General features: G+C 42.9%; 1 protein-coding gene across 16 annotated transcripts in view; it reads right to left on the reverse strand.

Annotated features, from left to right (window-relative positions):
• The window catches only part of LOC100643013 (transcription factor Sox-2), a 359,277-nt gene that overhangs the window by 36,364 nt on the left and 296,693 nt on the right, over positions 1 to 26,220 (reverse strand). For 14 of the 16 annotated variants that reach the window (XR_007226092.1, XR_007226105.1, XR_007226099.1 and 11 more), the window contains one exon: positions 14,956 to 15,021. The exons of the other annotated variants lie outside the window; for them this stretch is intronic. Coding sequence is in view for 2 of the 14 variants with exons in the window: in XM_020866273.2 (XP_020721932.1) it covers positions 14,956 to 15,021 (66 nt within the window). In the remaining 12 variants the exon portion in view is untranslated. The remainder of the gene's footprint in view (positions 1 to 14,955; positions 15,022 to 26,220) is intronic. 16 annotated transcript variants of the gene reach the window in all.

A 26,220-nucleotide genomic window follows, 5' to 3' on the forward strand; every position in this document is an offset into this window, starting at 1 on the left:
ACTCGTAAGATTTCCACCAACCAACTGGATTGCCCCAATCGATCACCCACTGGCTTTTTTCTGCTCCTTCCATGAACAAGCCGTTTGAACTCTTCACAGCCCACAACCACTCATAAAAGATACCTTGGTCGATTTGTAAGTTCACTCACGGTATCGCGAGACCAGTTGGAGGAATGCAAGTTAAAAAACTTGTCGGCTTGCGGTGGAATGCAAAGAACGCCACAGACATCTTGGGAACTATATTCCAGGCCAACTTGGTACACTTGGTTAACTTGGGAAATTTCGCAAAAGAAAATGTTCCGTCGATGTTTCTCTAGGTAGACAGACGAATGTATCGCTGCTGTTTATAAGCTTGTATCGGGATACTTGCTGACGTTGCGCCAGCGATGATAATTGTGACAGATTATTAGAGAGACGAGCGATCGAATTTCTAAAAGAGATCGTAAGAGAATAACTATTTGGCAATTACGTATCGTCCATTGCTTTCTGCTTGAAACCCCACGGAGGAAATTTTAAGCAAATTAGACAGGAAATTTAGAGGAGTTTCGTTCCTGGAATGCATGGAACTAAATATACGCTACAAGTAACTAGTCAAATGGTCTTCTGTTGTCGAATACAGATCGCTTCAGAACCGTTTACGGCCAAATGTAACGAATTACGAGGCAAATTAATTAACTTGACACAAATATCCTACCTTATCGTATTCTCGAATAGTTTGACGTGTATAGGGAATCTTGGATATTAGGCGCGGCAAACGTCAATCTTCTATCCCGAAATTCCAGGGCTCGTCTTATTTTTTTCTGCCAGAGATATTGACAAGTATCGATGTCATTAGCATTCCGATCGATCCGTTCCCTCGCCTTAATTTCTGACGGGCATTAAGACAGACGGAACTGATGGGTCCGGACAGAACGAGTGGTCCTGCCGGTGCAGGATCAGGATCAGGAGGAATCGAGGGATTCGAGCGGCTTGCTCCCCCGTTGCGAAGCACGGCGGACTTCAAAGAAGCCGGAGACTTCATCATCGATACTGGGTCCTGATCACTGCCGACAGATTAGACGCCTCTACCGTTCTTTTCTCTTTCTTTTTTCTCTCGCTCTTCCACCCGCGACCTTCGTCGGCGTGATTATAGATAGATACATCGATCTTCGACGGCTGCTTCTCGAGCTCTTTGGACACGTACGGGTTTCGTGGATGTCGCAACCGCGTTGAAACGTCCTGACATCGTTCCTCTTCAAAACACGATCGTTCCACGACGATATCAATTCTCGGAATCGGGTGTCGAAGAATTTTTTAAACACACCCCGGTTTATAATTATTTGGTCGCTTTTTGATTGTACACAAAATACGGTAATCGATCCAAATCGTTAAGGGAACGATTAATCGAGCGTAATTTTGCATTCGTGGTCAGTTAAGAGTTTCACATTGTCCGCAATAATTTTCCAACAGATCGGAAGAAAATTCGGTGAAATTCATATGTATCTGGTAAATCTGAAACGGAAGCTAGCGTGAAATAACAGCAAATGGAATAGGAAGGTCGACAATACGAATTCCAGAATGTGTTAAAGCAATAATCGAGAGAAGTTATAGCGCGCATGAACGAGGAAAACTGTAATCTTATGATAAATATTGCTCTTATGGTTAAGAACGACATGGTAGCGACCCATCATCAAGCGGATAACAAAATTAATCTGTTCTTGAACAGTTCTTCTTACTTTTGGGTCTTTTTACGTAAGCTAAATGCACCAAACGGAATATGTATTTCTAAAGACTGTTTCCGAGGATTTACGATATAATACATTAAACGCGCGGAAGAAGGAGAAATTCCATGAAGCTTGCCACGTAATTTTCTCGAGGCACTTTGCCACCGCATCGTCGCGACTTCGGCCGCTTCTCTCGTGAGAATTTCGAGCCGAACACTTCTAGAACGTAATTGCTCGTCGAACCGCAGCTCGCACGCGGAAGTAAGGAAACCGAGCAGAAGTTAAAGGGTAGACGAAGAAGTTCCGAGCCGCGAGTACTCTTCGTTCGAGTAAGAAGAAGGTGAAGAAGAAGAAGAAAATGAAGGAGAAGAAGAAGCAAAGGGAGATGAGAGGTAGAGAAAGAAGACGAGGAAGAAGAAGAAGAAGAAGACGGAGAAAGTTTTCATTTGCAGAGGGACGGAGGTCGGGGCCAATGGCGGCTTTAAATCGTTCGCAATTGAGAGGCGTCGTTTCTCCCTCCTCGTAGTCCTCTTTCTCTCCAGAAGACTCACCGGAAATCGGCCGATCGAGAAACAACCTGTTGACCGGCTCTTCACGAACGTGAAATCCTACGATTGCTCGCAAACCGTGTAATCGTTAACCTATTTGCTCGTGTTCTATTATTATATCGAGAGTTATTGTATTGGATTTTATCATTATATCGGATATTTCAGGATTCCTTTAACACTTTAACCCTTATACAATATAACAGCAGAGAGATTCAAGAATCGTGTCACACGTGATGCTATGAATTTCGTGTCTTAAACGTTATCATACGTAGAATGTAGACGTTCGTGCATGGGAAGTGTGAAGTAGAAGTAAAAGTTTCTGTACAAGTGGACAGAATACACGTAATATGCAAAAGTATATACAGTAAAATATCGTTTCCTACGTGATCTCCTGAAATGCGAAGAATTTCGAGGATAAAGAAATATTTTCTAAATCACTTATACCGAATTTTTCAGCATTTCGTTGCATCATCGAAGAATCCGCTTTAAGACTTCCGCAGAACCAGCGCGAAGTAAGGGTTAAGTTTCGTCAACAACGGATTGTTCTCTGACGCTGCATCTAATCGGCTTAGCTACCACCTGTAGCCCTGAAAAGCTCAAGGGACAGAATGCTACCGTCCCTAAAGAGGGTAACGTTCTCGGAAAGAAAATTGCGTACACGATTCTGATACCTGTGACAGGTAGTTCTCGAGTATTTGCACTGCAATACGAATCCCAAACTTAGAAACAACGGTAAAGTTTCAGGTCGAATGTTCATATTTAAGCATTTCCTGCAGGGTACTCTAGAGTATGCAGTGTTTCTCGTAACTATGTAAAAGTTATGAGCTGATTTTTATAACAAAATAAGCAAATTACGATAGTTGACATATTTATGTTCAATAAAGTGGCATATTTTTGAACCGTAATAACGTATATATACATATGTATTTTCTCTAACGTTTAAATTACAAATGTTTAATTAATTCCTCGTTTCTCTCGGCCGGTAGCTTTCAAAATGGCCAAGCCTGCTTCCATTGTCCTGGCGAACCTCGACGAATATCACGTCGTTTCACGATTCCGCAAGTCAACGGTGAACTTTGAGGAATCGCCGATTGTAACGAGCTTTTAAGGCGGCGTGCAATTCCGTGAAAAATCTTTGCACCTTCGGTAGAATGACGTTGCAGCATCGAGGGAGGCTCGTTGCACCGACTGCGCACGGACTCGTTTGGCTACACAAGCGGGGCGTTCCTGGCGAACAAGCGCAAGTGTAGCTGTTTTTCTCGGCCGTCGGAGCAATGAGCGGTGGCTCGATAAGTCACGGATAAAAATGGGCGATTTTACGGCGCTGCCCTTTGTGGTCGATGAATTCCGCCTCTCGATGATAATACGCGGTGATACGTCTCTATCATCATTCGTGAATTGTTACAAGCTATCGACAGTGTGTTATTAAAACGCGGGCGCCACGATTTTGCTGCGAGAGCTTCACGGTCCATTCGACGAATAGAAAAACGTTTATTAGCGGTGGACTGGAATTTTTTAAAATCATCTTCGATATCCTTTTTTCTGAATTAATTTTTTGCCAACTAGACGAGTACAGCTGAAACGGGTTCGGCGTTTATTTTTTTCACGGAGCTCCACAGAGATGAAAGTCGTTGGAAAGATTTTATCAAGAGACTGAACGACACATCGCTGCCGGCCATTTGCTGTTCAGGAAACGCAACCGCCGTGCAAAACTGCACGTAGGATGCACTGAATCGTAGACACTCGCGAGAGTTTCGCATAAGAGGGCCGGCAATATTCACGAGCACAAGCAACCAGGCACTCGAATAACCCGTCGGCCACTCGAAACCAGCGGAACTGGCGATATTCCAACGTATGCGCATGCATGGAAGGTCGAGTGCACGCTTTTCTTCCTCCTCCTCTTCCTCTCCCCTTCGCCCTTTTTCCCTTTTTTCTTTATATTCCATCGATCTGCCGCGAAAATATCGCCGGCCAATCGCGCTGATTCTTCCGTGCCATGAATCGCGAAAGCGGCTGTTGATCGATCGATCGAGGTCAGCGCGAGTTTTGCACGATTAAAAAACGCTTAAATCCCATGCAACGTGTAATTAACGAGGGAAAATTTCGTGCGCAGAGATTCTGAGCGGAGGGGAAAAATTCATGTTAAATTCTTGATGCAGGGATAATCGTTTGTTAAGAATGCATCCTGAATTTATGCAACCATAATTGTTAGATTAGAATCGAATGGTTTTCTCGCCGAGGTTGGAAAGATAAATGGAACACAGGCTCGAGAGCCGACGTGGTTGGGACACGACCGCGTGTACGATAATTATCAACCACCTACGTAATCGTTAAGAGTAAACCTCGTTATCCGGATGCGAAAGAGCCGAGCGAAACTCTCGAGATCTCTCGAGTAAGCGGCAGGCGTTAGTCTGTTACTTATCGTTAGCCTGGGAAAAATGGTAATCTCTTGACTGCCGTTTCAGAAAATTGAAAAATTACCTCGTTGCTCTTTGTTAATCGAATAGAATAATTCCGCTATTTTATCTCGGTTCGCTGATCCTTCCAATTGTCCATCCGAAAATCATACTCTTGAAATGACGATACAAAGGTTAGTTTAACGCTAGAATTACCAGAGTGAGAAAAATAATCAATCGGTCGTTTTATTTTTTATAGAAAATCTACAGCTATATGACGATGCATTTTTAGAAAGTGGAATAATTTCTTGCTAATTTAATTACAGAATCACAGTCATTTATTCGTTATATCAGAAGGCCACACTATTCTGCGAGGACATTTTTAACACTTACAATTACCACGTGTTTAAAATATCTACTACTCCTGCTGCATACCATTTCCCTCTTTTTTTTTTTTACTAAATTATATTTGCTGTAAATATCATTCCAGTAGCTTCTAGTATTCTCTATATACATTTTCAGATTGATTTCAAATTTCTACCTGTTTCGCATTTTAAAAGTGTTCTAATGTAAATGTCCAAATACATTTTTCCATAAATACAAACAATAGGGTTTCCGTCGTTTGAACTGCTTGGTACAAGTTTATACATTAGTCGTGGGTAGTTCTGGCGTTAACAAACGAGCGTCACCGTGATCGTGACGAGCAGCAAAGCTCTATGTGGAGAGCTGGAATCGATCGATTTTCGGCTGGTGTTAAGGCACGTCTACACCTGCGAAATCGGAATCGCGATCTCCGGCAGGCCGCGGCGTCCAGCCTGGAAACTGATAAATTGCGACTTCCGCCTGCGTTTCGATCGTGCCGCGTAATTTCCTGCGGAGTAGCCGGCTATGATGGAGGAAGAGGGGGACAGGCTGGAAGCCAACGGCGATCGGAAATTGGCCCGATGACATTGATTAAAGCGTTTAGCGGCGGCGACAATGTCGTAATTATTAATCGGTGACGACGCCGCGCCAAGATTCCTGATTTCGATGCACGCTGTCTCTCGATACTTGAATTACTATCGTGCAATCGATCATCGCTACTCTTCTTCTTCACCCTGCTTCCAGATTTTTGCTTCTTTCATCGGAAGATTTCACAGATGCTCGTTCATCGTGCGCGTTAGTCCTAATCGCGGTTTTCTAATTCTTAGAACCGATCACGTTTTCGTTTCAGCAAATGAAGGAAGTTTTAATGGTTTGCGAGAAATTTTGTTACGGAGTTGAAGATAAACAATCGTGCATACGAAACGAGAATGTCAGATTTTCCATGTTTTACGAAAAAAAAGCCTTTAAAATTCAGTATGTCGTTAATCGATCCCGTTGTTATCAAATGTTGTCTTCCTATTCGGTCTTGAAGAGAAGTACGTGCCTTTTCCTTTGACATTTTAATAATTTTGCTTCTTAATCGTTGTATGTTCGGTTTCTTGTGTAAAAATTCGGTGAAAATGTGCTTGAAAGACTTCCTTCGATGATCTTCGTGTCAATAACGATTTTATAATATTCATGTAAAAGCGAAGAAATTTTTTAACGATAGAGAAACACGACCGTATCGAAAATAATCCGAAGAACGCCGCAGGGGAAGAAGATAAGATTTTATTTTTTCCAAGAATTTTCTACCTTTCGTTTCAAGGAATTGAATGAAATTTGTTTTAAATACCTAAAGACAGAAAGAAATAATTTCTAGTGCAGGAACCTTTCGACCAAACGCAACCGGTCGAGAAATTAATTACGTGGCGGCAGCCGGAATAATTAATACTGGCTTTGATGCCGGGTATACAGGTGCGTTTCTAATCTCTAACAGAAATATAATCGATCCCGCGGGGTGGCCGTCGCGAGATGGCCGCCGCGAGGGAGATAATAGCGCGAAAGAAGCCCGGGAAAAAATAAAGGAAAACAAAAGGGAATAAGGAAGCTGCCCAGTCATCGGGCAAACGAGCTGATATTTTCGCACCTCTCTCCTCCAACAGGTCCCCAGGTAGATGTCTGCAATGAATTTCACGCTACCTGACGAGTGATGAAAATTTTCGGCAAGATCCGATAAAGGAAGGAAACTGGGAATAAACAGCGATAAAAGTTACGATGTAGAATGTACGCGAGCAGATAGAACAGAGTAAATAATGCAACCTATAGCAATATCCATAACTAAGAACAAACACTATCCTCTCGTTCAATATTGTGTGAATTGAAGAAGGAAAGACTCGGAGAACAAAAGCAAATAGAAATATTGATTAAAGCAGCGGAATAAAGGCGTAATAACCCTGACAGAGAAGTCTGCAAATGAAGATAAAGAACTGTACGAAGTGTGCCACCAGTAATCGACGAGAAATCAGTGAAAAAATAGCCGCCTAAGGTGCAACGACACGAGGCTCGTAGAAAAATAATGGACACGACCATTTGGAAGAAAGATGCGAAGTACCGAGAAGAGGGAGTAGAAAACGCGGCAGCCGCTGCACCAACATCGCCACCAGAAGAAGAAGAGGAAGAAGAAGAAGAAGAAGAAGAAGAAGGAACTTGGTAGAGAAGAAGCAGCCGATTTATTGGCGAGTTTAAAAGAGCTCGGACCCTCGACATAACTCAGCATTCGTCTGATGTTGACTGAGTGGCCGACTCGCGGCTGCCAGAGGCGCGGATAGCTACGTACCTGGGCTTCGCTCGTCGTCGGCTACCTCGTCTGCCAATCAAGAAGCATTCAACGGTACTAAGTGGCTCGGCTTAATTAAGCGCGCACGGACCAGACGCTGGAGAGGAGAGGGAGCAAGGAAATTGCAGGACGTTTCGACGGACGGCTCGTTGCATCCTGAAAAATATGTTTCCCTCGGCGAGACTGTGGCGTGGTGCGATCTCGCGGAAAATCGCCTAGACAGCGGCCGGCTTTTCTTTGAATTTTTCTCTACCTCTTGCTCGCCTCCCTGCCACTCTCTATCCACCGCTCTGCATTTCCTGCGTCCGTTTATCTTCTCTTTTTTCGTTCGCCGCCAAAGGATCGCTGTTCCAAACGGCACTCGGGTCAAAGGAAATCACTGGTCGCTTCGTTTCCCTTTGTTCCGCTGACGACTCGCGAATAGTTTTGGAAAATTGCCTCTGTGTACCCTGTTTTACGCGTGAATGACCGTCTTGCGCGCGTTTGACACTGCCGTGTGTTTTGAAAGAGCGATTATCTGGTACGTTCGCAGAATTCACTGGCATTCGTCAATTCCATCGCGACAATCACGAAACAGACGATCGTGAAAATCGTTCGTTTAAAAAGAAACGGAATCGGAGGATTAAAAAACAAAAAAAAAAAAAAAAGAAGGAAAAAAGTAAGCAACGCTTGAAAAGCTTTGGAGATCTCGCGAGCGTACACGAGGGAATATCCATGGCGTAATCCAGCGTGTCATTCGATTGGCCGGCGTAATTAAATCGAATGACGAGCCAATAAAATATTTATGGAATCGTATGCGAGTGCCGAGCCGCACAATCGACCTCAAACCCCCCGTGCTCTTTCCCCGATGGTTACACGATGTTTACCCCTCGGCAACCCCCTAGAGGGCTGCTTCTGCGTTCACGCATACATCCATGTATATATCTACACATGCATTATATTGCACCAGGAGGAACGCGGAGAATGTTCTTCGATCGAATCCCCTAGCGTGGTGGTCCTATTAACGCCTCTATCCCTCTCTTCGTTTCTCTTCCTGTCATTCCAGTCGCCTCACTTTTTCTCCATCGTCATCTCGACTGCTCCATTCGTTTTCTTTCTTCTACATCTTCACTCTTTCTCTCTCTTTCTCTCTTTCTCTTCCTTTCTCCGCTCGACGATTTCGATCCTCTCGGTTACGGGCAATTTTTTTCTCCCATCGTCTGAAGTGTCAAAGCACGCCGGGCGCGTGCTCGCTGGACGCGAAGGGCGAATTAATAATCTCACTGATGCAGGCGTTGAAGAATATCCTATTCAGTGATCGCGATTAGGACCGCTTCTCTCTCTTTCCTCGCTCGACTCGCGTGATTGCATTGGCCGTGAAACGAACCCATTGAATTACCCCTTGCGTGCCTTGCCCGCTCGATCGACCAACGAGCTACTACTCTGTCTTTCCTAGATCGTGACTCGTAAGAAAACTGCTCGTTCTCTGCTAGATATTCGTCTCTTGCAAACTGAAATTTACAAGAATTAACAACGAACTGGATACGCGTTCGGTTTGGATTTCCTTCGGCGTTCCTTTCACCTGTTTCAGCGATCCTCGATTCGATCCGGAGGCCCGAACCGAACTGAAGGTCGAGCGCGAATCGAATCGAAGGTCCGATCGTCGTCTCGTTCGACACGCATGCGATCGTTTCACGATCCTCAGTGACATCGATGACCCTGTTCGCAGCTGTAGAACCAACCGGGCCCCCCTTTTTCGCGCAGCTGTGCCTCGAGACCTTCGCGTACTAGCATCCCTTCACCCGCAGCTAATCGAGCCTCGCAGATCTCTCGATCTGTATCGTCCCTGGCCTCCTGCGTAATCCTTTCCCAATCGAATTCGCTCTGCACTTTGTCGGGGGTGTATTAAACTGTCGTTAGAAATGGTAGGGTAAGCTCGTGGTTGCTGGTAGAAAATAGAAACAACGAGAACAGTCGTCGAGGATCAACGGTTAACCATGTCGAGCGTTTCGGTAGCCACATTGGTCAGCTTTTTATTTCAATTTATTATATCCATTGCGTAAGCAATATCGAGTTCTCTTGCGTAAGTGGATTCGCGATGAAAGGACGACACAGGTAACGTAAAGTAAATTTGTAAAACAGCGTTTTGTAACATCATCGCTTCTCAATTTGCGATGTTGATCAATGTGGAACAGCTGAACAGCTTCACAGCAGCTCGCTGTAGCGACGTGAACATTGACTTTAACGAGAGTTTACCTGGGAAGGGTATAAAAGAAGGAGATTCGAGAGCTGAGAATATTTCCCAAGATTGAAAGTGGTCGTTCGAAATGGAGCCCCTTAAATCAGCTGCCATAATGAAGTTGCCACCGAGATTCCATCCTAAATTCGGGACTATTATACGCGAGGATCCCATAAATACGTGCATCTCGAAGACGAACGTTCTTGGAAGGATAAAATCTAATATATGCAAATCCCCGCAGCGGGCTGCGTTCGAGATGGCTGTTGAAACAGAGGTTTCGCGGAATCGGCTCGTAATTTACAATCCTCCAAGTGTCGTCTATGCCGTTTGTTTTGCACCTAAAAATTGCTAGCTCGAACCTCTATCCTCCTTCCTCTACAAATTCTCTTCATCATTGTAATTAATCACTGTATCGCTGTAAAGCGTTTCGAAAATACGCACGGCCAAAGGTAAATGACGTTGCGTTGGCGAGCCAATAAAGGCAAACGCATTCGAACGAATTCGTGAGACACGAAATTCTCTGATCAAACGGGAGCCACCAATTAAACCCTTCCAGTCGCATCTCCTTTTATTCAAAGGAATCCGCCAGAGACACAGGGGACGTAGAAAAAGCAAGGGCGAAGGCAAGGAGTTCGTCCATTCTGTTTGTTTTGCTTATCTCAGACAAATTTGCTGTCTTGTAAGCGACACCGGAGGGTCATCTTGACAAACTGGGGTGCTCCTGGGAGGAGCCAGTCGTGTACGGACACACGCGGACAACTTTCGTGCACGTTACTGAAGAATCCTTGGTCCTAAAAGATCAAAACGAGCGACCACTTCTCTCTGTCTCTGTCTGTTCCCTCCTTCTCCCTCTCTCTCTTTCTGTCTATCCTCCGTCACCTGACCCAAACCCTCGTAAAACTCGACCAACTTTTTTCCTTGAAGAAGCCTGGAAAAGCATGGCAAATGGAAAAGCACGGGAAGCATAGTTATTTATCGCGACGTTGACGCAGAATTTATTGCCGATGATAGGTTCCTGCGAGCGAAATCCTCCCAAAATTCCTTCTCCGTATTGCTCTTCGTCCGTGACTATGGCACGCTGATTTTTTTATGGACGAAAGATCCTGCGGCGAATCGTTCGATTGTTGGAAAACTAGTACGCTTAGAGTTTCTGATTCTACACGCAGAAAGATAAGATTATTTGAGTCGCCTATGCTTCAATCTTAAAATTCAATTTTGAGACTCGTCGTGAGGTACCATTAGCGAAGTTTGGCGAGTGACAAGGCGAATTACTTGGCTTGATTGAAAGAACCGTAAGCATTGTTCGATACACAACCATATTTAATCAATTCCGTCGAATCTGATCCGTGGAAAACGCGAAGAACAATGTCTCGGACGAATCGGAGGCTGCGTTGTTTCTGAGTTCTCGAGCGTACAGTAAAATCGTCCCGATAAATCAAGCCCCTCCCTTAACGCAGGAAGAATTCAATCGGCCATTTATTCCCCTACCGTGGTAATTAATTATTAATTAGGATTACAGCCTCGACCCCGGGGGCGGCCTCTCGACGACGTAACGACTTCCTTCTTCTCCCCGGTGGCAAGATAAACGAGTAAGCCTGGAAGACTTCTAAGTAACTCCATGAATTTTCCGCCGGCACCCTCGGCTCGTGCCTTCGGCAGTGTAGCTTCTAATCATCCCTATCTCCTGGCCACACCCTCGTTTCGTAGCCTGACCACCACCAAGAAGAACTTTCTCTTCTTTTTCTTCTTCTTTACGTCTCACTCTTCCCTATTCTGAGATAAATATCGTCTCTAATCTGTCGTCTCTTTCTTTTTCTCCCTTCGACGACTTAGCTCTATTCTTCGACGCAAACGCGACGTTCAACCGATGTTACGCGAGGGTGAGTGTCGACGATGAGGCTTAACGAATCTCGAAATGCCTTCTGACACGTATGTCCGGCCGCGTGTCGCACGCGACCTTTTTAAATCGATTCTTCGTCGCTCGTTCCGAACCTCTTCTCCTTCCTCTTCGTGTTTCGTGACGCGAGAAGAGCAACGAAAGCATCGTTTTAAAGACTGTTAGGCGATCTTTTCACCGCGGTGCTTTTTCTTCTTAAAAATTACGTATTGTAATTTGATAAATGTTTAGAAGACGATAGAAATACACGGATCGTTGATAGGAAACAAAGAACGTGTAAGAACATCGTAGACGTTGATAATCGATACGCGACCTTTTCGTTATTTCTCTCTTCGTGAAATTATGTCGTACGATGCGAAAAATTTAAACAAGAGAAGCGCACGCGTGTAAACGTAAAGAAACGATACGAAAGAATGTCGTAGGTGGCTTTAATCTCACCTTTGTCTTCGTATCGTAAAATTTGAGAAATTTCGAAGATGTGAGAAACGCACGGGTTAAAGGCTCGCGTGTAAAATTGAATCCCACGTAAGGCGCGAGCCAGTGGCGAGGAAATCGCCGACAGGAAACGAAGGGCGCGAAAGGAGGGAAACGGAAGTAAATCATGCAACCCCCGTGACGACGTCGCGCGATGACAAACGAGCGAGTCGACGTCATCGCGCAAGAAACGTCGGCGACATCTGATAACGACCTTAATCGCATTAAGGCCCAACCCCCCGAGCACCCCGGCCAACGATCCTTCTTCAACCGGTGCGGTGATCGTGTCCCTAATGTCCCGAGAAAAGCAACGCTGCGATTGCGGATAAATCGCCCCCGACAAACTCGCCTAATATATTTCTTTGCCTTCCATTTCGCTCGTTGTCTCGCTAATACAAACGAATATACAAACGCGCGGTCCATTAGGAGACTTTCACGAGTTTCTTCTCTCGTACAAACGCTTTCCATGCTAACCCTCTGAAAGATTAGTTCGTAGTACAGGAAACGTGTTAGTAATATGGGAGAAGAAACGCATACTTGGCCAGTTGAGTAGAATTTTAATTAATGTCAACAATAAGCTAGACAAGAAGAGATACGTAAGCACAATGATTCGTTTGTCAAGTGCATACGTAAATTATCGGTTACGAGTATGTAGATAGTAAGATAGCTTTGGAAAGTTGGATAGTTGAAAGCGAAGGAAACGAGATATTCAGACTCTGCCGTAGGCATACGTATTTTTTATTTGAAGCAGCGTTCAACAGCGAAAAAGGATTTGTAACAGAGAGAAAAGTGAAAATCTTCTTCGATCGTATTTGACAGTTTTAGTCAAGCGATAATCTCCAAATTTCATTCGTACACGCGCGAACAAGGATAGCTGCACCTGCAATAAAAAAGAATAAGAAAAAAAGAATGATAGAAGAATAGATGAGAATAAATGAAACTTCCACCGATATATCGACATGTTGCGATTACGTTAGCGAAACAGCCCTTGGAATATAGAAGAGTGATGCGAATACAAGTTGGAAAAATCGTAGGAGGGGGTTTGTACTATAACTCGATCGCGCAACAATGCGACATTTCATTATTAAGCCAGGTAACATGGTGGCTTGGAGGCGAGCATGATTCAAATTAAACCGGCAAATATTTGGGTATTTTATTTTCGAATGGAGGGGGCTTGCTGGCCGGCGGGAACGTTTTGTTACCTATTCGCTGGCCGGCGAGTTTAATTCGTTTCGTTATAAATACATCAGCAGCGGTCGAGCCTGGGAAATTACCTTTGCCGGCATAATGGCAAAAACACGAAAACCAGTACGGAAATAACGGGCAACGAGGGTAGGGCAGGGGGTTTGGTGGGCTGGCTGCGGGGACCGATTGAATTTTGCGCCTGGCCACGGTTTGAATTATGAAAAATCGGTTCGATATTTCGAGCCAGCCGTACAAAATCGGCCGACCACCGTTCGTTAAAATTCATGCGCGCAATTTGGACTGAATCGCGGCCCTGTTTGTTTCCTTGCCAGCATATTTACGGCTGATCCGCGGCCGGTTCGTGTTCGCTACGCGAAAACTGCGCCTCTCGCCTTCTCTTTCGGGACGCGCCGTTCCGCGAATTATCGTTCAATTAAGCCGAAACCAGCCCCGATCGAACACGATTACGGATTCTCGCTAATGATTCAATTTAAATAACGAATTTTTCAACTCCTTCCTCTACCTTCTTAATCGCTGGCACGGCAGATTTTCGTGTTCTCTTCTCTCACTTTTCTTTTTCTTTTTCTCTTCGGAAGTCTTCGATAAAAAAGAATTCTGGCCTCTTAAACGTTTAATAGCAGCATGAAAGACTGGCTACGGATCATCGTCGCATTATCGACGAAGATACCGTATCGACGACAAGGATGAAGACGGCTGCAAAGGAGGGAAGAACGCGATAGAAAAAGAACGTTTCGAGTTAAATTGATACTCACGTGACGTGTGTCTCTACCTTCGTAACGTGCGTTCACGCTAGACCTTGTTTGAGATTACGCACGAGTTTCTCGTTCCTGTTCGCCGCTATCAATCATTTAACACTCTCTGACGTTATTCGCAAAAAGCTCGCGTTCCTAATGAATGGTGTAGCGGAGGTATTAAAGTAAGCATAGTTTCAATTACGCTGTCACCGATGACGCGTGTATTCTACTCGTCGGCGTTGAACTTGAAGCTAAGCCGCACGCAATCGCGATGCGACCACCCTGCAGACAGCAACGCGTGTTCTCGCGTCGCGTGTCACGATTTTCTTAATCTCGAATCCACGCCAAATCGATAGAATACCTCGTGCTTTTTACTCATGGCAATATTTAAATGTTTGATCGTTTCGAAGGTGGTTCGTAAATCGAAAGGAGAACGGGTAACTAAAGCGGACGAAAGTTAGGTTGGCTTTCGATGAATCGATTCGCGTCCAGTTAGCACCAAGTTCGACTGACCCGGCTCGACCTGGCACACAAAAAGTTCCTTTACTCTTGTAGGAATTACATACAGCAGTCCTTTCACTCTAGCACTTGAAATAGAAACAACGTACGAACGGCGGTCAATTACGGAGAACGCCCGTGTCATTTACAAATCAGAAGGAATTGCAGTATCGGTGACGTCGAATTGGCTGTGAAGTTCGACTCGTAATAATCACAGTGTCACCTGCGTTACACCGGTGTTGGCAATATCGTAACGATAATGTGGCAATAATATCAGGATAACGGGAAGATTATTTGACTAGAACGTCGTAAACGAGAAAGCACGAGAAGGAAAGGAAGTTAAACGGTCGATTATCTAAAGGTATAGCCGTAGCTGGACGCGTAGCGCGTCGTCGTACACGGAACGATTTGTACTTAATTAAGATTACGCGTTGATGAGAACACGCGCGGCACGCGAGCCAAGATATTCGAGGGAGATTAGAGGCAAGCTATGGCCGGCTCGAACGTAGACACATTCTTGTGACGAGGCTTGGCTGCGCTTATGCGTCCCGTAAATTAACCCCTAATGCCGATTTCTTTTTTATCTGATTGCGTTACTCACCATGCCCGAACGGACTCCGAGTAACAGCCGGTGTCTGGATTCAACATTTTGCGATCACTCTCTGCCCTGCAAAAGAAAAGCAAGAATGCTATTTACATAAAGAAATTTCCAATCGAAGATCGCAAGGTTTAAGCTCGTCATTGTTCGTTTTCTTCATATCGCTCGATACCTAAAACGAAATATTTTAACATAGAGGGATCCAAGATGAAAATTGTCCGGTTGATTCGAAGATACAGGTATTTCGAAAGTAGATCGTAAATACGCAGCTTTTTGAGAGACTGTCGAGAGCAAGGAATCAACGATGGTATCGGACATTTTAGCGAAATGTATCGCCAGTGTATATTACAAACGTAAAAATAACGTGAAATTAATGAAACGTTTAATTTGATATAAATATATGTATGTCTTAGTGCAGCTGGCGCATCGCCAATGAACTCGTTTAATTTTACACTCGATATAAGAAACGCAAGTAACGATGATATCACTTTGTACATAATTTCGAGCGAAATGGCTATTCGAATTCCGTTCGTATCAAGAAAACCACGCCCCGATGTTATATATTCACGTCAACTTGCAAACTTTTAATCGAGTATCCAGTAGGCGCCTCTTCGTTATTAATTTTTAATGTGAAACGCAATTGTTGGCTATCTGTCGTTCGTTTCTGCGGTATCGGCTTCACAGGAAGTCGCGTAAAAAATGTACACTCGTTTACGAAAGTAACTAATACAACAACTGGTCATTATCAGGCCGACAAAGTCGAGAGTGGACATGGAATAATGGACAAAGACGATGACAAGGTGCGACAGGGACGCTCGTCGTCGAGCGGGACGTGTGTCGATAAATTTATTTGCATCGCGGTGGTTTTATAATAAAACGAGCCACCGCTTTCGTCGGTTATTCACGCTGGACGATACATTATCCACAGGACGCGAGAAATTTATTCGATACACCCTCCTCCCTCTTCGATTCTTTCCTTCGTCTTCTTTTTATCCCTTATCCGCTCTGTCGCGCGCTCTTTTTCTTCTCTCTTTCTCTTGCCATTTTTTCCTGTTTTATTTAGCGAATGCGGAACACACCGAGTTTCACCGTTATTGTCATCTGTGTATCGTCGATTAAACCGCGTGTCAGCCGACACTCCCTTTCACCATGGGGCAGAACGTTTCCGTGTTACACTGCGCGGGGATAGATAAAAATGTGACGGCTGTCCTTACCGCGAGAAACGGCAGACGACGCGTCGCGAAATTCCAGGGGCAATTTTTCCACGTTCAACGCGACCAACGTTCGCGTCTCTTTCCGTGTCAACTTGCGTCGTTGCTCTTTGATAAAATCACACGCGAAATTTTACCAACTGCTTATGACGTTTCACTTGTTGCTACGTTAACTCGATTAATTCGTTGACGCTTTAATTGCCAGAAAAGTTTCAGTTTCTCTTCTTGCAAACGATATATAATTTTCTATTTAATTTCGTTAGGAACCCGTGCTTGAACAAATTGTAAGCTGTCAAAATCTAAGCGAGCCATACGAGAAATTTAAATGCACAAAAGTATACAGTGCAGTGTACATGATACAGTGTATAAAATTTAAAGAACAATGTATATAAAATTTCCAACGTAAGCTTCTCGCTGTAATATTTAGAAGATGAAAGGAACTCCGAATAAGCTCTTTTATTTTAAATTTTTAGCACTGTTCGTAAAAATCAACATAATATTAACAAAGTAACATAATATTCTCCATTTAAAAGAAACACCGATGAATCTTTATCGTAATAAAAACAACAATTCAATTGCGCGCTAGTTATAATTAATTTGCAGATCAATAGCGATAAAAGTATTAATTCCCATCGAATCAAATTATACTTGGACACAATCTATCCCTTCTTATTTTCCGTTAGAGTAGACACAAATTTGCCGTAATAGCGACACCAGTTGTTGTCATGCGCGAATCATTGTTACGTCTTGCGCCGTAACGGTTGGGGGTCGTCGTTACGATTCTCTTATTGATGTTTCCACCGCCGAACGTTTGAGACGCGTACGACTCAAGAGTACAACGAATAACCTCGCCACGATTATACAATTTCATCATTTTGGCGAGCAGAAAGATCATTTGTTAATCTTTTAACAAGATATTCGATATACGATTGAAACGAGAAATCGTGAATATCAACAAATATTTGTACATTCTGTTCAAAGGGATATTTTTGAACGTTAGAAGAGTAGAATTTCGCCGAAGATGGCCGAAAGAACGTAGCGCTTATCGTTTGCCTGCTAAATCACAACGTTTCCAACCAATTAGTTCGTTGAATGCACATAAATATTCTATTGAATCAAATTGGATCGCAGGGGAATTCCTGTTTGCTCGTTACAACCCTCCCACCGTCTTCTCCATCCATCTCTACGATTTCCAAGTACAAGATCACGAGTAATCCTTTGATTTTTCAATCAGCTGCGGGCTATTGTTTGCGTGTTGTGACAGCAAGCATTATCGGGTTCGATTATGAGCGGTATTAAGGGTGACTCGTGAGAACCCCATCTGGTTGTGGAAAGGGGGCGGCGAGGACCGCGGTCATCGAGGGTGGAAATCACTGTTCGCTAGCATTACGCATTCATGCACGTCGCTTGCGTGACTATTCGTGTGCTTTGCGTAACTCGTGTCTTCACGTACAGTCCTCTCCAGTAATAGTTCACCCCACGTCCTGCTACACGATAATTTACCAACTAACAATATCATTAAGTTGACAAGGTACGAGCTGCGAATTATAACATGTATTCTCTGTTGGGATTTTAATATTTTTCATTTAACACGATGAACAGATAATTTATAATTCATAAAATTTACTTTATTTAATTTCACTTCTTTCATTTCACAAATTCGTTACCGCTTTGTAAAGTATTTATTAACTATAATAACGCATTCTAATAATTAGAATCGAAAGACACATGGCTGGGATTGCTTTTACAAAAAGAAGCCTATGTCCAGATTTATCGTCGAATGGAAATTATGCTTTTAAACGTAAAATTAATCTTCATCGTGGCTACACATTTTCGTGATTTAATTAGATACAATTGTGCAACCGTATAATAATACGAACATTTCGTTAAAGCGTTGGAAATTTCGTTAAAAAAAATTGAAATGTGTTAAACCAAAATTATGCTACGATATTCTTTCTCTCTTCCTGAAAAAAAAAAAAATATGTGAACGTGGACGAGGACCATTTTCGTTTTGAGAACTTCGATTTGTTTTTGAACTATTAGATCCTTACAAATCATCATGAAATTCCACTTTGCTTTCTCCTTTTCAATTTCTGCAAAATCGTTAAGCGGGGATGTCGTTGATCGTCTAAAAGTTGAACATGAATATGAATATCGAAGGAAGTTTCTCTGTTTTCTTTTTGACGCAAGTTTGTCCCCTTGGTGGAATGATATACAATTATTGCGGAGGACTGTACGTGGGTTGGCGCGCGTATGGGAATGCGAATTCGATGCGGTACCACGCAGTAATTCGAGGGGTCGGTCGGTAGGAATGTGATTTTTGGCTACGAGGGGTGAAACGCCCCCTTCAGCCGTGCGGTTTGCGCGTGACGTTTGAACCCGCCGATTCCTTGCGGTTTTTTTTTTTCTTTTTTACTTCCACTCATCGCAATACTTGCTCCCCACGAAATTATTCACTGTGAAAAATCGTGAATCGCAATAACGATACAGTCAAAAAAAGGTATTATTGCACCATCATCCTTCACAGGATCATGACAAATCAAAATACCAGGCGTTCCGGAAGAAAACATGTGTGTTTTTCGTGTTTGAAACGAAATTCAGGGAATTATAGTCTCTTTCTTTGATTAATCAATTATGAAAGAAGTGTCTGTTCATTCGTAATAGATTGATATAATTTTCTACAACCACAGTCATCGACGCTTTATACTTTAAACGACAATATTTTGCAATACAATTGCTGGCTTCTTTTCCAGTCTATAATTATTCGAAACTACAAGAAACCTCATTTTACGTTTCTTTGTGGTTACTGTCTTCCTGCATAGTTGCATAGTTTTAATTTCTATTATAACTTCTCAGTAATTAACTCTAACTAAAATAAAATTTAATTTTCAGATTATCGCTAAGCACAACGATGAAGATGGGAACGAAATATCTCCTTCTTATTCAGAAGAATTATTGGAGCAAACGTGTCTCGAAGAAAAATCAGCGGTAGAACGTGTGGTTTAAACAATTTGTTCATATTTCTGTTTATACGATTACCATCTTCCTTCGTAATTGGCTAGTGCATATATAATCTCCAATATTTATTATTAAATTCCACCAGAAGTTTCTTCGAAATTCACTAGTATTTCTTAAAATACTTACTAAACAAAACATTCCTGACACGATCGAATTCCTTTCTCGTGTTAAAAACACAGGTATCGCCGCATGTCGCATGTTGCATATTTTCGCGTGCACGGGATTGTCGAATTTCATCTAAGTCTCGAGAAACCGGAACGAAAAGGAATCGCTGATCCGATGTGTTGGCGAACGATGTTCGCGGAATACCGTGGAACGTGACGAGTAGTAGCTCTTAATTCACGTAACCGGAGAACGATCGTTGCACTCCGATAGGAACATTGAGTTTACACGGCTGAACCGGATCGCGTTTCAATTCGTCGACAGGTTGCGAATAATGCTGTTGGCCGAATCGCACGCGAAACGTTTCGCGAGCGGCGAGCTTTCAATTATGCAAACATGCCAACCAGTAGCCAGACGCGAATAAAATTTCACGTACCGCCGATATCCAGCCGATTGTACGCTCTGCTGCCGCATGAAAAACCACACTCGGTTTAATAAAAAATCGATCGTGCCGCTTTTATCCGCGGAAAAGTAATTAGACAATGCATGATTAAAAAGACCGATTCTCGCCGAGTAGAAAATAAAACGATACATTTCATCGTGCGATAAACATTGCGTGGCTAAAATCGAACACCGCCGGGGAAGATCGTGATAAGTTGCCATCTTTGACAGGTTTCGTTAAAATTCAGTTGACATTCACATTCAATAGGTTGTCGATCAATTCGTCGATTTGTAGAACCGTATTTTTATTTGATCCTACGGCTAAACCTGTACCTTGCCCGTTCTTCTCGTGATTTTGAACATGCTACGTGTCATAAGATTCTTATTCTTCGCGTTTTCTAAAATGTTTTGTCAACTATTTACATTTATTTATTTTTTCAGTTACAGTTCAGTATACGGAATAACAAGGATTTTTAAAAAGTCAGGTGTATTTAAAGAAATTTAAATACAATTTCCTGGTTTCTTGCAAAAATGAATCCCCTAGTTGCGTGATGCGTACTATAAGAGAAACATTCGGATTTCTTCATCGTGTTTCGTGTTTATTCCCGTGGCATTTAATAAATTTGAACGGTGGCTATTTGTCAGGACTGTCGATGGTTAATGACTAATCGTCAGCAGAACGTTGATCGTTCCGCTGTCTTTGGAGGTATCGTGAGAGACGAGCAGGTGAAGAAAGGGAGAAACCGACGAGGTTGGAGAAAGATAGAACGAATATTTGAGGGAGTGGAAGGACGTGGCGCGTTTCTACGTTGCCTGGTACCTTTCGTTCTCCAACCATTTGTCACGGTGACAAGGCAATCTCACCCCTGCGCGCTATCATCCCCTTCATGAAACGCGAATTCGTTCTCCAGTTACGTCGATGTCATCGATCAAAGTTATTCGAAGATTGGATGCTCGCTGTTATTGCGACGAAATATCGTCGTTCCCTTGTCGTCGGATTTTTCCGAGTTATATTTAAGAGAGAAAGAACAAAATTAAATTCGACTGGAGAGGGTAAAACGTCTTGCTGTCGAAAGAGGAGCCACGATTTCAGTGAGATTGTAGAAACGGAGGAAGATTCGGACCAATCTACCGGCAATCCGGCTAAAAGTCGTCGACTTCAAGTATCGTATCCCTCGCGACGTAATCGTTACACTCAAGAAGAGTGGTTGCTTCATCCAGCTAAACGGCAAACGCCTCTACTTCCATTAACCCACCAGGAAAAAATAAAAAATGAAGGAAAAGCGAAGGAAATCCAGAAACATGAAAGTTGAAAAATTTTCGCGAAAATTGTATACGACAGATTCCCGTCTTACAACTTGAGATAAAATGCAATGCTTTTCCAATTACAGTACATTGCGCCATTTCTACGGAACGTGACAGTTGATCGATGAGAATTTTATATCATCGCAAGGTTACGATATATATCTCTGTACAAAGAAAGAATTTGTTTAGACTTTTCGGTATAACAACAGTGATATAGTAAATTATAACAATCATCTTTGAACGATAATAGTCAGTTTATCTGTCGTTTCTAGTTTAAGTATTCTAGATCGTTTAAGCAGATTTTAATATAAAAATTAGAAGCACAGTGTCGCTGATGAACGATCTGAGGGAACATCAGTAGGGAGAAAAGTTTTTGTACAGTTTGACGAGATGTCCAGCTCTGAAACAGACGTCGGTTCCCCTCGCGGATTTTCCACAGGAACTTTTTTTTAACAGGAAAGAGAGTCGAATCGATCCATGTTAATAATCGTCGAGTGCTACGCAAGTACCGTGTCCCCAGTCGCATAATCACTGTACTTAAGGGGAGTGCTCGCTCCACCCGTGACCGGGTTCCCACAACCTCGCCGTCATTAAACGACCGGGCGAATCACGTCGGTCTCCTGTCCCATGTGATCAACCGTTTTGGCAGGTGGTGCGTTCACGGATTTCCCATAAAATCGCGAATTGTCTGCACGGTTTAATTGCAGTCCCTTCCGATGACAACTGGTTCCGCGCAAATCACCATATACGTTAATAAATCACCATATAAGTATTAGGACACCGTATGGTTTCCCATAAAATGTGACAAGGGAACAATTAATCGTCTATTATTTTGCATTCTATATTGTTTTTTATATTCACATTTATCATGCGAGGTAAGTGTGCGAGAATTTGTAAGAAGTATTTTTTCACGAGAGACCACAGAGGCACATAATTTATGGAGCATCGTGCGTGTTGCTGGCTACAACTTCCAAAAATGTTGAACTGTCCGTGAATCGACTTTCCACGGCAATTACATTTCGCGCGATCATCAAGTTCATCGTAAAATATTACCGATTTCGAAATCGAGCCTCGACCCGTGAAAGTTTGGCAAGCTCTGTATTAGATTGTTACGAATAACCTGACTTTCTGTGCCGATATTTATTACCGGTGGTGCATATATTTATCAATTCATATATTTCAATTGTGTAACGCGCCGCTGTTATCGCGTCGGCATTAATCACCCATGGGGAGTAATTAAGTACAGCGGAATCGGGGCAGCCCCGCTGTAAAGCAAAGTGGAAACGAAGCGACCTCGTGTCGTTCCGCATCGAGGAGTCGAAGGTGGGGAAGCACGACTTCCTTCGATGCTCGACTCGCGACGTCGGGCTCGTGTAACAAATCGACCTTTTAATCACGAGTGGCTCGCTGCCTGCAGTCATTTCGCCTAATGGGGCCCCCTTGTTTAGGCGCTACGTGCCGCAGTGCGGTAGGTTGCCGGCAAATTTCACCACGGGCCCCAAAGATTCGACGTTTTGTTTGAGCCTCGAGTTGGCCATTAGTCACCGTTCGCGCCGGGGAACATCGATATCGGTCATCCTTCGATCGCTTTCAAACGATCGACACACGGATACTCGATCGACTGGAATATGGACTAAAAGGAAATGGGATGCTTCAAGTCTGACAACGAGCACAAGCGTTGCGGGAATGATCGTTTCAAAAATACGGAGGACCACTTTGAACATGGAAAAATTGAAATACGATTTTTGTATTAATTTATTCGAATATATATTTTTCTTGTGAATATATTTCAGACTTTTTTACTTTCCCATTGTAAGTTGCGTTTACGTAGATATTCTAGTTGTTCTATCGAATTATACGAAGTATTTTATTTGTTAAATAAACTCGATTATCGCACAGAAGTAAAAAGCCTTTCCACAAAGCTTGTTATTTTACAATTTTTTACTAATTTCTCCAAGTATATCTATCGAGACAAAGTTCATTCTTCCAGAAATATATTTGGAAGATGATAAATTTGAGTAACGACGATGTGTTATTACCGGAAACACGAACGAAAACGAATCTGAGGGTTGATCGATGAATCGAGAGAGATGGGAAGCGGGAGAGCGAGACAAATAGAGGAAGGAGGATCCATGGATCCATGGATCCGAAACGTGACGGCGCTCGGCTGAGCGTGTATCCCACCTGAAAACCGGAAACCGGGGTTCCCCTGCGGAGAGAGAGACGGCAAGCCTACCGGAACACCGGAACCGGAAGGGTGCGGAACCTAGGCGACCGACGACGTGCCGGACAGTACCGGCTCGCACTGATTACCCGCTGATGAAACGTACCGGCTCGTTGACTTCGGCCAGGGTCGCCATTAGGTACGCCCCTGAGATTCTCTCAACGATGGAAAAATCATGCCAGATCCGCGTGACTTAGGCGACTTACGCAAAAATAATACATATCGTTCCATGAAGTAACTCGATGACTTACAGTGACAACAAAAAGTATTGGCACTTTTGCTTGCCAATGAAACGATTCTCGATCAGGTTCTACGTTTCATTTTTATAATTATACGAAAGTACCACTAAATGATACGAATTTTACTATACTTGGATTCAATTAATTAGTATGCGCATACTGTAATACGTACGATGGTGTGCGAGAACTTCCTGTAGCTACTGTGTAACAAGCAAGTTTGATCGTCGATAGAAAAGGCTCGTAATAAGAACAAATTCAAATTTTTCACTCGTTTAGACAACAATATTGATACTAATTAATTCTACTAATTAGAAGCTAAAATCATAACACGGTGTAGTCGACGTTATAAAAGACGATCCATGTCTTGACATATTTTCAAATGATAGGTTCGATATTCAATAGGTTTCAAATGGAAATTGATGGGTTTTACAAGACCTTGAAATGTATTCTTTTGTCGTCCTGAACATAGATACAGATAAACAAGGCTAATTTTTACAACCGACACTTGAATCGTAATAAGATGAAGTCGATGTCATCTCTGGTATAAACGTCATAATCTTCTCAGTAATGCTAAATAACGACCTTTGAACGCCTGTTTCGTAGCACTCTGAGTTCTGATCATTTTTATTGCTTCACGGTTTCACGTGACAATGGGACGCGTGTTTTTTAGGCCCGGCCGATGGGAAAAAGCGATCGCGACCGGAAGTGGAAGTGGAAGTGGAAATTGAGGCAATGAGAGCGTTGCCCGGCGAGGCTCTTATCGAGATATCGCCGGTTTCTCGTTTCCGCAATTTCCTATCTGTACTGGCTTCGCACGGCCGCCAATAAAAATATACTTGGAGCTCTAAACGAACGAAATCTGTTCCCACATCGAATATTTTAGACGTCGCTTAGTCGTTGAACACGGATAATTTCTTCTTCTTTTCTACGTGTATGTTCCTTTTCTCATTGTTATCCCGAGTCGTTGCAATCAACAAATTTATGATCCGTTTATTTCACGGTTGCTGATGATTTGAATTGAATTAACTACGATTAATCTCGTTAATCTGCTTTAAAAGATAGTGGTTTTGCATACAGTTAGGCGAATTAAGTCGTTCCGCGAGGAACATTGTCCGGATAGAGACAGTTCCGCGTTCCCCGTGATTAAGAAGCAAGAAGCAGATTCGCAATTTTCTGCGCGATTTGTAACCCGTTTTCTCAGGCAATTCAATTAACGAGCTAGAGATTTTTCACGCATAAAGCTAAATAAAATCCTTCCTTAAGACATTCTAACGCATCATTTCGAACTTAGTCTATGGTCGCGTGATCAAATTACCGAATTTGTTTGTCACGAGCCAAATGTCTGTAACGAACGTATTTATAAGAGTTTACAGCATACCTTTTTATCGGAAGATTATCAAATTCTCTAAGAATTTTCATCCCCTTTGAAACGTTAGACACAAATTGATACTTCGGATTAATTGTCACATTTAATACGAAACCAATAAACGTGCTAATATCTATGACGAATTATTATACGAATTATATATTATATTTCACGCACTCAGCTTAATATAGCCGTATCGCTCCAAGGCTGTTTCTACGTTCTCATTTTGTCTCGAAATCTCAATCTCAAAATTTCTTTTGCTAGTGGTGTAAACGTTCGCACGCAAAATCGTCCTTTGGATCGGGCTTGCGCGTTGTCTCGCAGTGCTCCAACGGAGAAACAGCGACGAAGAGGGTGACAGAGGGGCGAGGAGCGAGAAAGACATGGTGAAGAGCGAGAAAGACATGGCGAGGAACGAGGGAGAGGCGGACAGTAATTCACCCTTGCGGCAACATTGCGCGAGAGCACACCTGGCCAGAGCTGCAGCTGCAGCTACAGCCCCCCGTCACCGACAGGGGATGAAAAGGAGAGGGAAATCTAGCGGACCGAAGGGTCGTTCCACGGGGCATCACGGGTTCTACTGGCCCGTTCGAGGGGGGAGGAGGCTGGTCTGGATGCTGAGATTTCAGTTACGCAGTTGCTCGCCAACGATTTTCAGACTCCACCGAACCAGCAAATACGTATAGCGATAATATTATTTTTCAGTGTCCTGTATCGTTTGCCAGCCGTCTATTAACCCTGTTGCGTTCTTTCCGTAATTTTCCATTAATTCGTATTTTTTCAAGGTTAAAAGATATCTCAGAGTTGAATGAAATATCACGATACTCGTGATTTCTTATTTAAATTTTATGTTGATCGTTGTCTGGAAATATTGTGAATACCTTTTGTTCGCCTAAATGAGAGCAAGATTAAAATATGAGAAATCGAGGGTCGCAGCGTTAAGTTAAGTTACTGATGGAACATCATCCCGTTACCGTGTTTTATTTTTTAATTTCTTAATATTTTGATATTAGAAATTATGCTCAGAATGCAGCGAAATTCGATTTTCCTTATAACTCGTGGATGATAGATTGCGTATGAGATACATGTAAATAATACGATAGATAATTAGAAAATGAAGTCGATAATTATTATAAGAAACTATACGAAAATTTTACTGTACTTGGAAGATTTCCTTATACACTTGTTTCGTTGAAGCTTGTGTTTTAAATTGTAAAGTGTCTTACGACTGAAGGTAAAGTAGCTCTATTTTACATTTGTATTTACGTGGACCTTAAATGGAAGGAGCGATGCGAGGCTGAATCATCGTATGTATTATCGAGATCGGTTCTACCTAATCAAGTCCCTCTTAATCGATTCAAA

This window comes from Bombus terrestris, chromosome 13 (assembly GCF_910591885.1).
Source record: "Bombus terrestris chromosome 13, iyBomTerr1.2, whole genome shotgun sequence".
Taxonomy (NCBI): domain Eukaryota; kingdom Metazoa; phylum Arthropoda; class Insecta; order Hymenoptera; family Apidae; genus Bombus; species Bombus terrestris.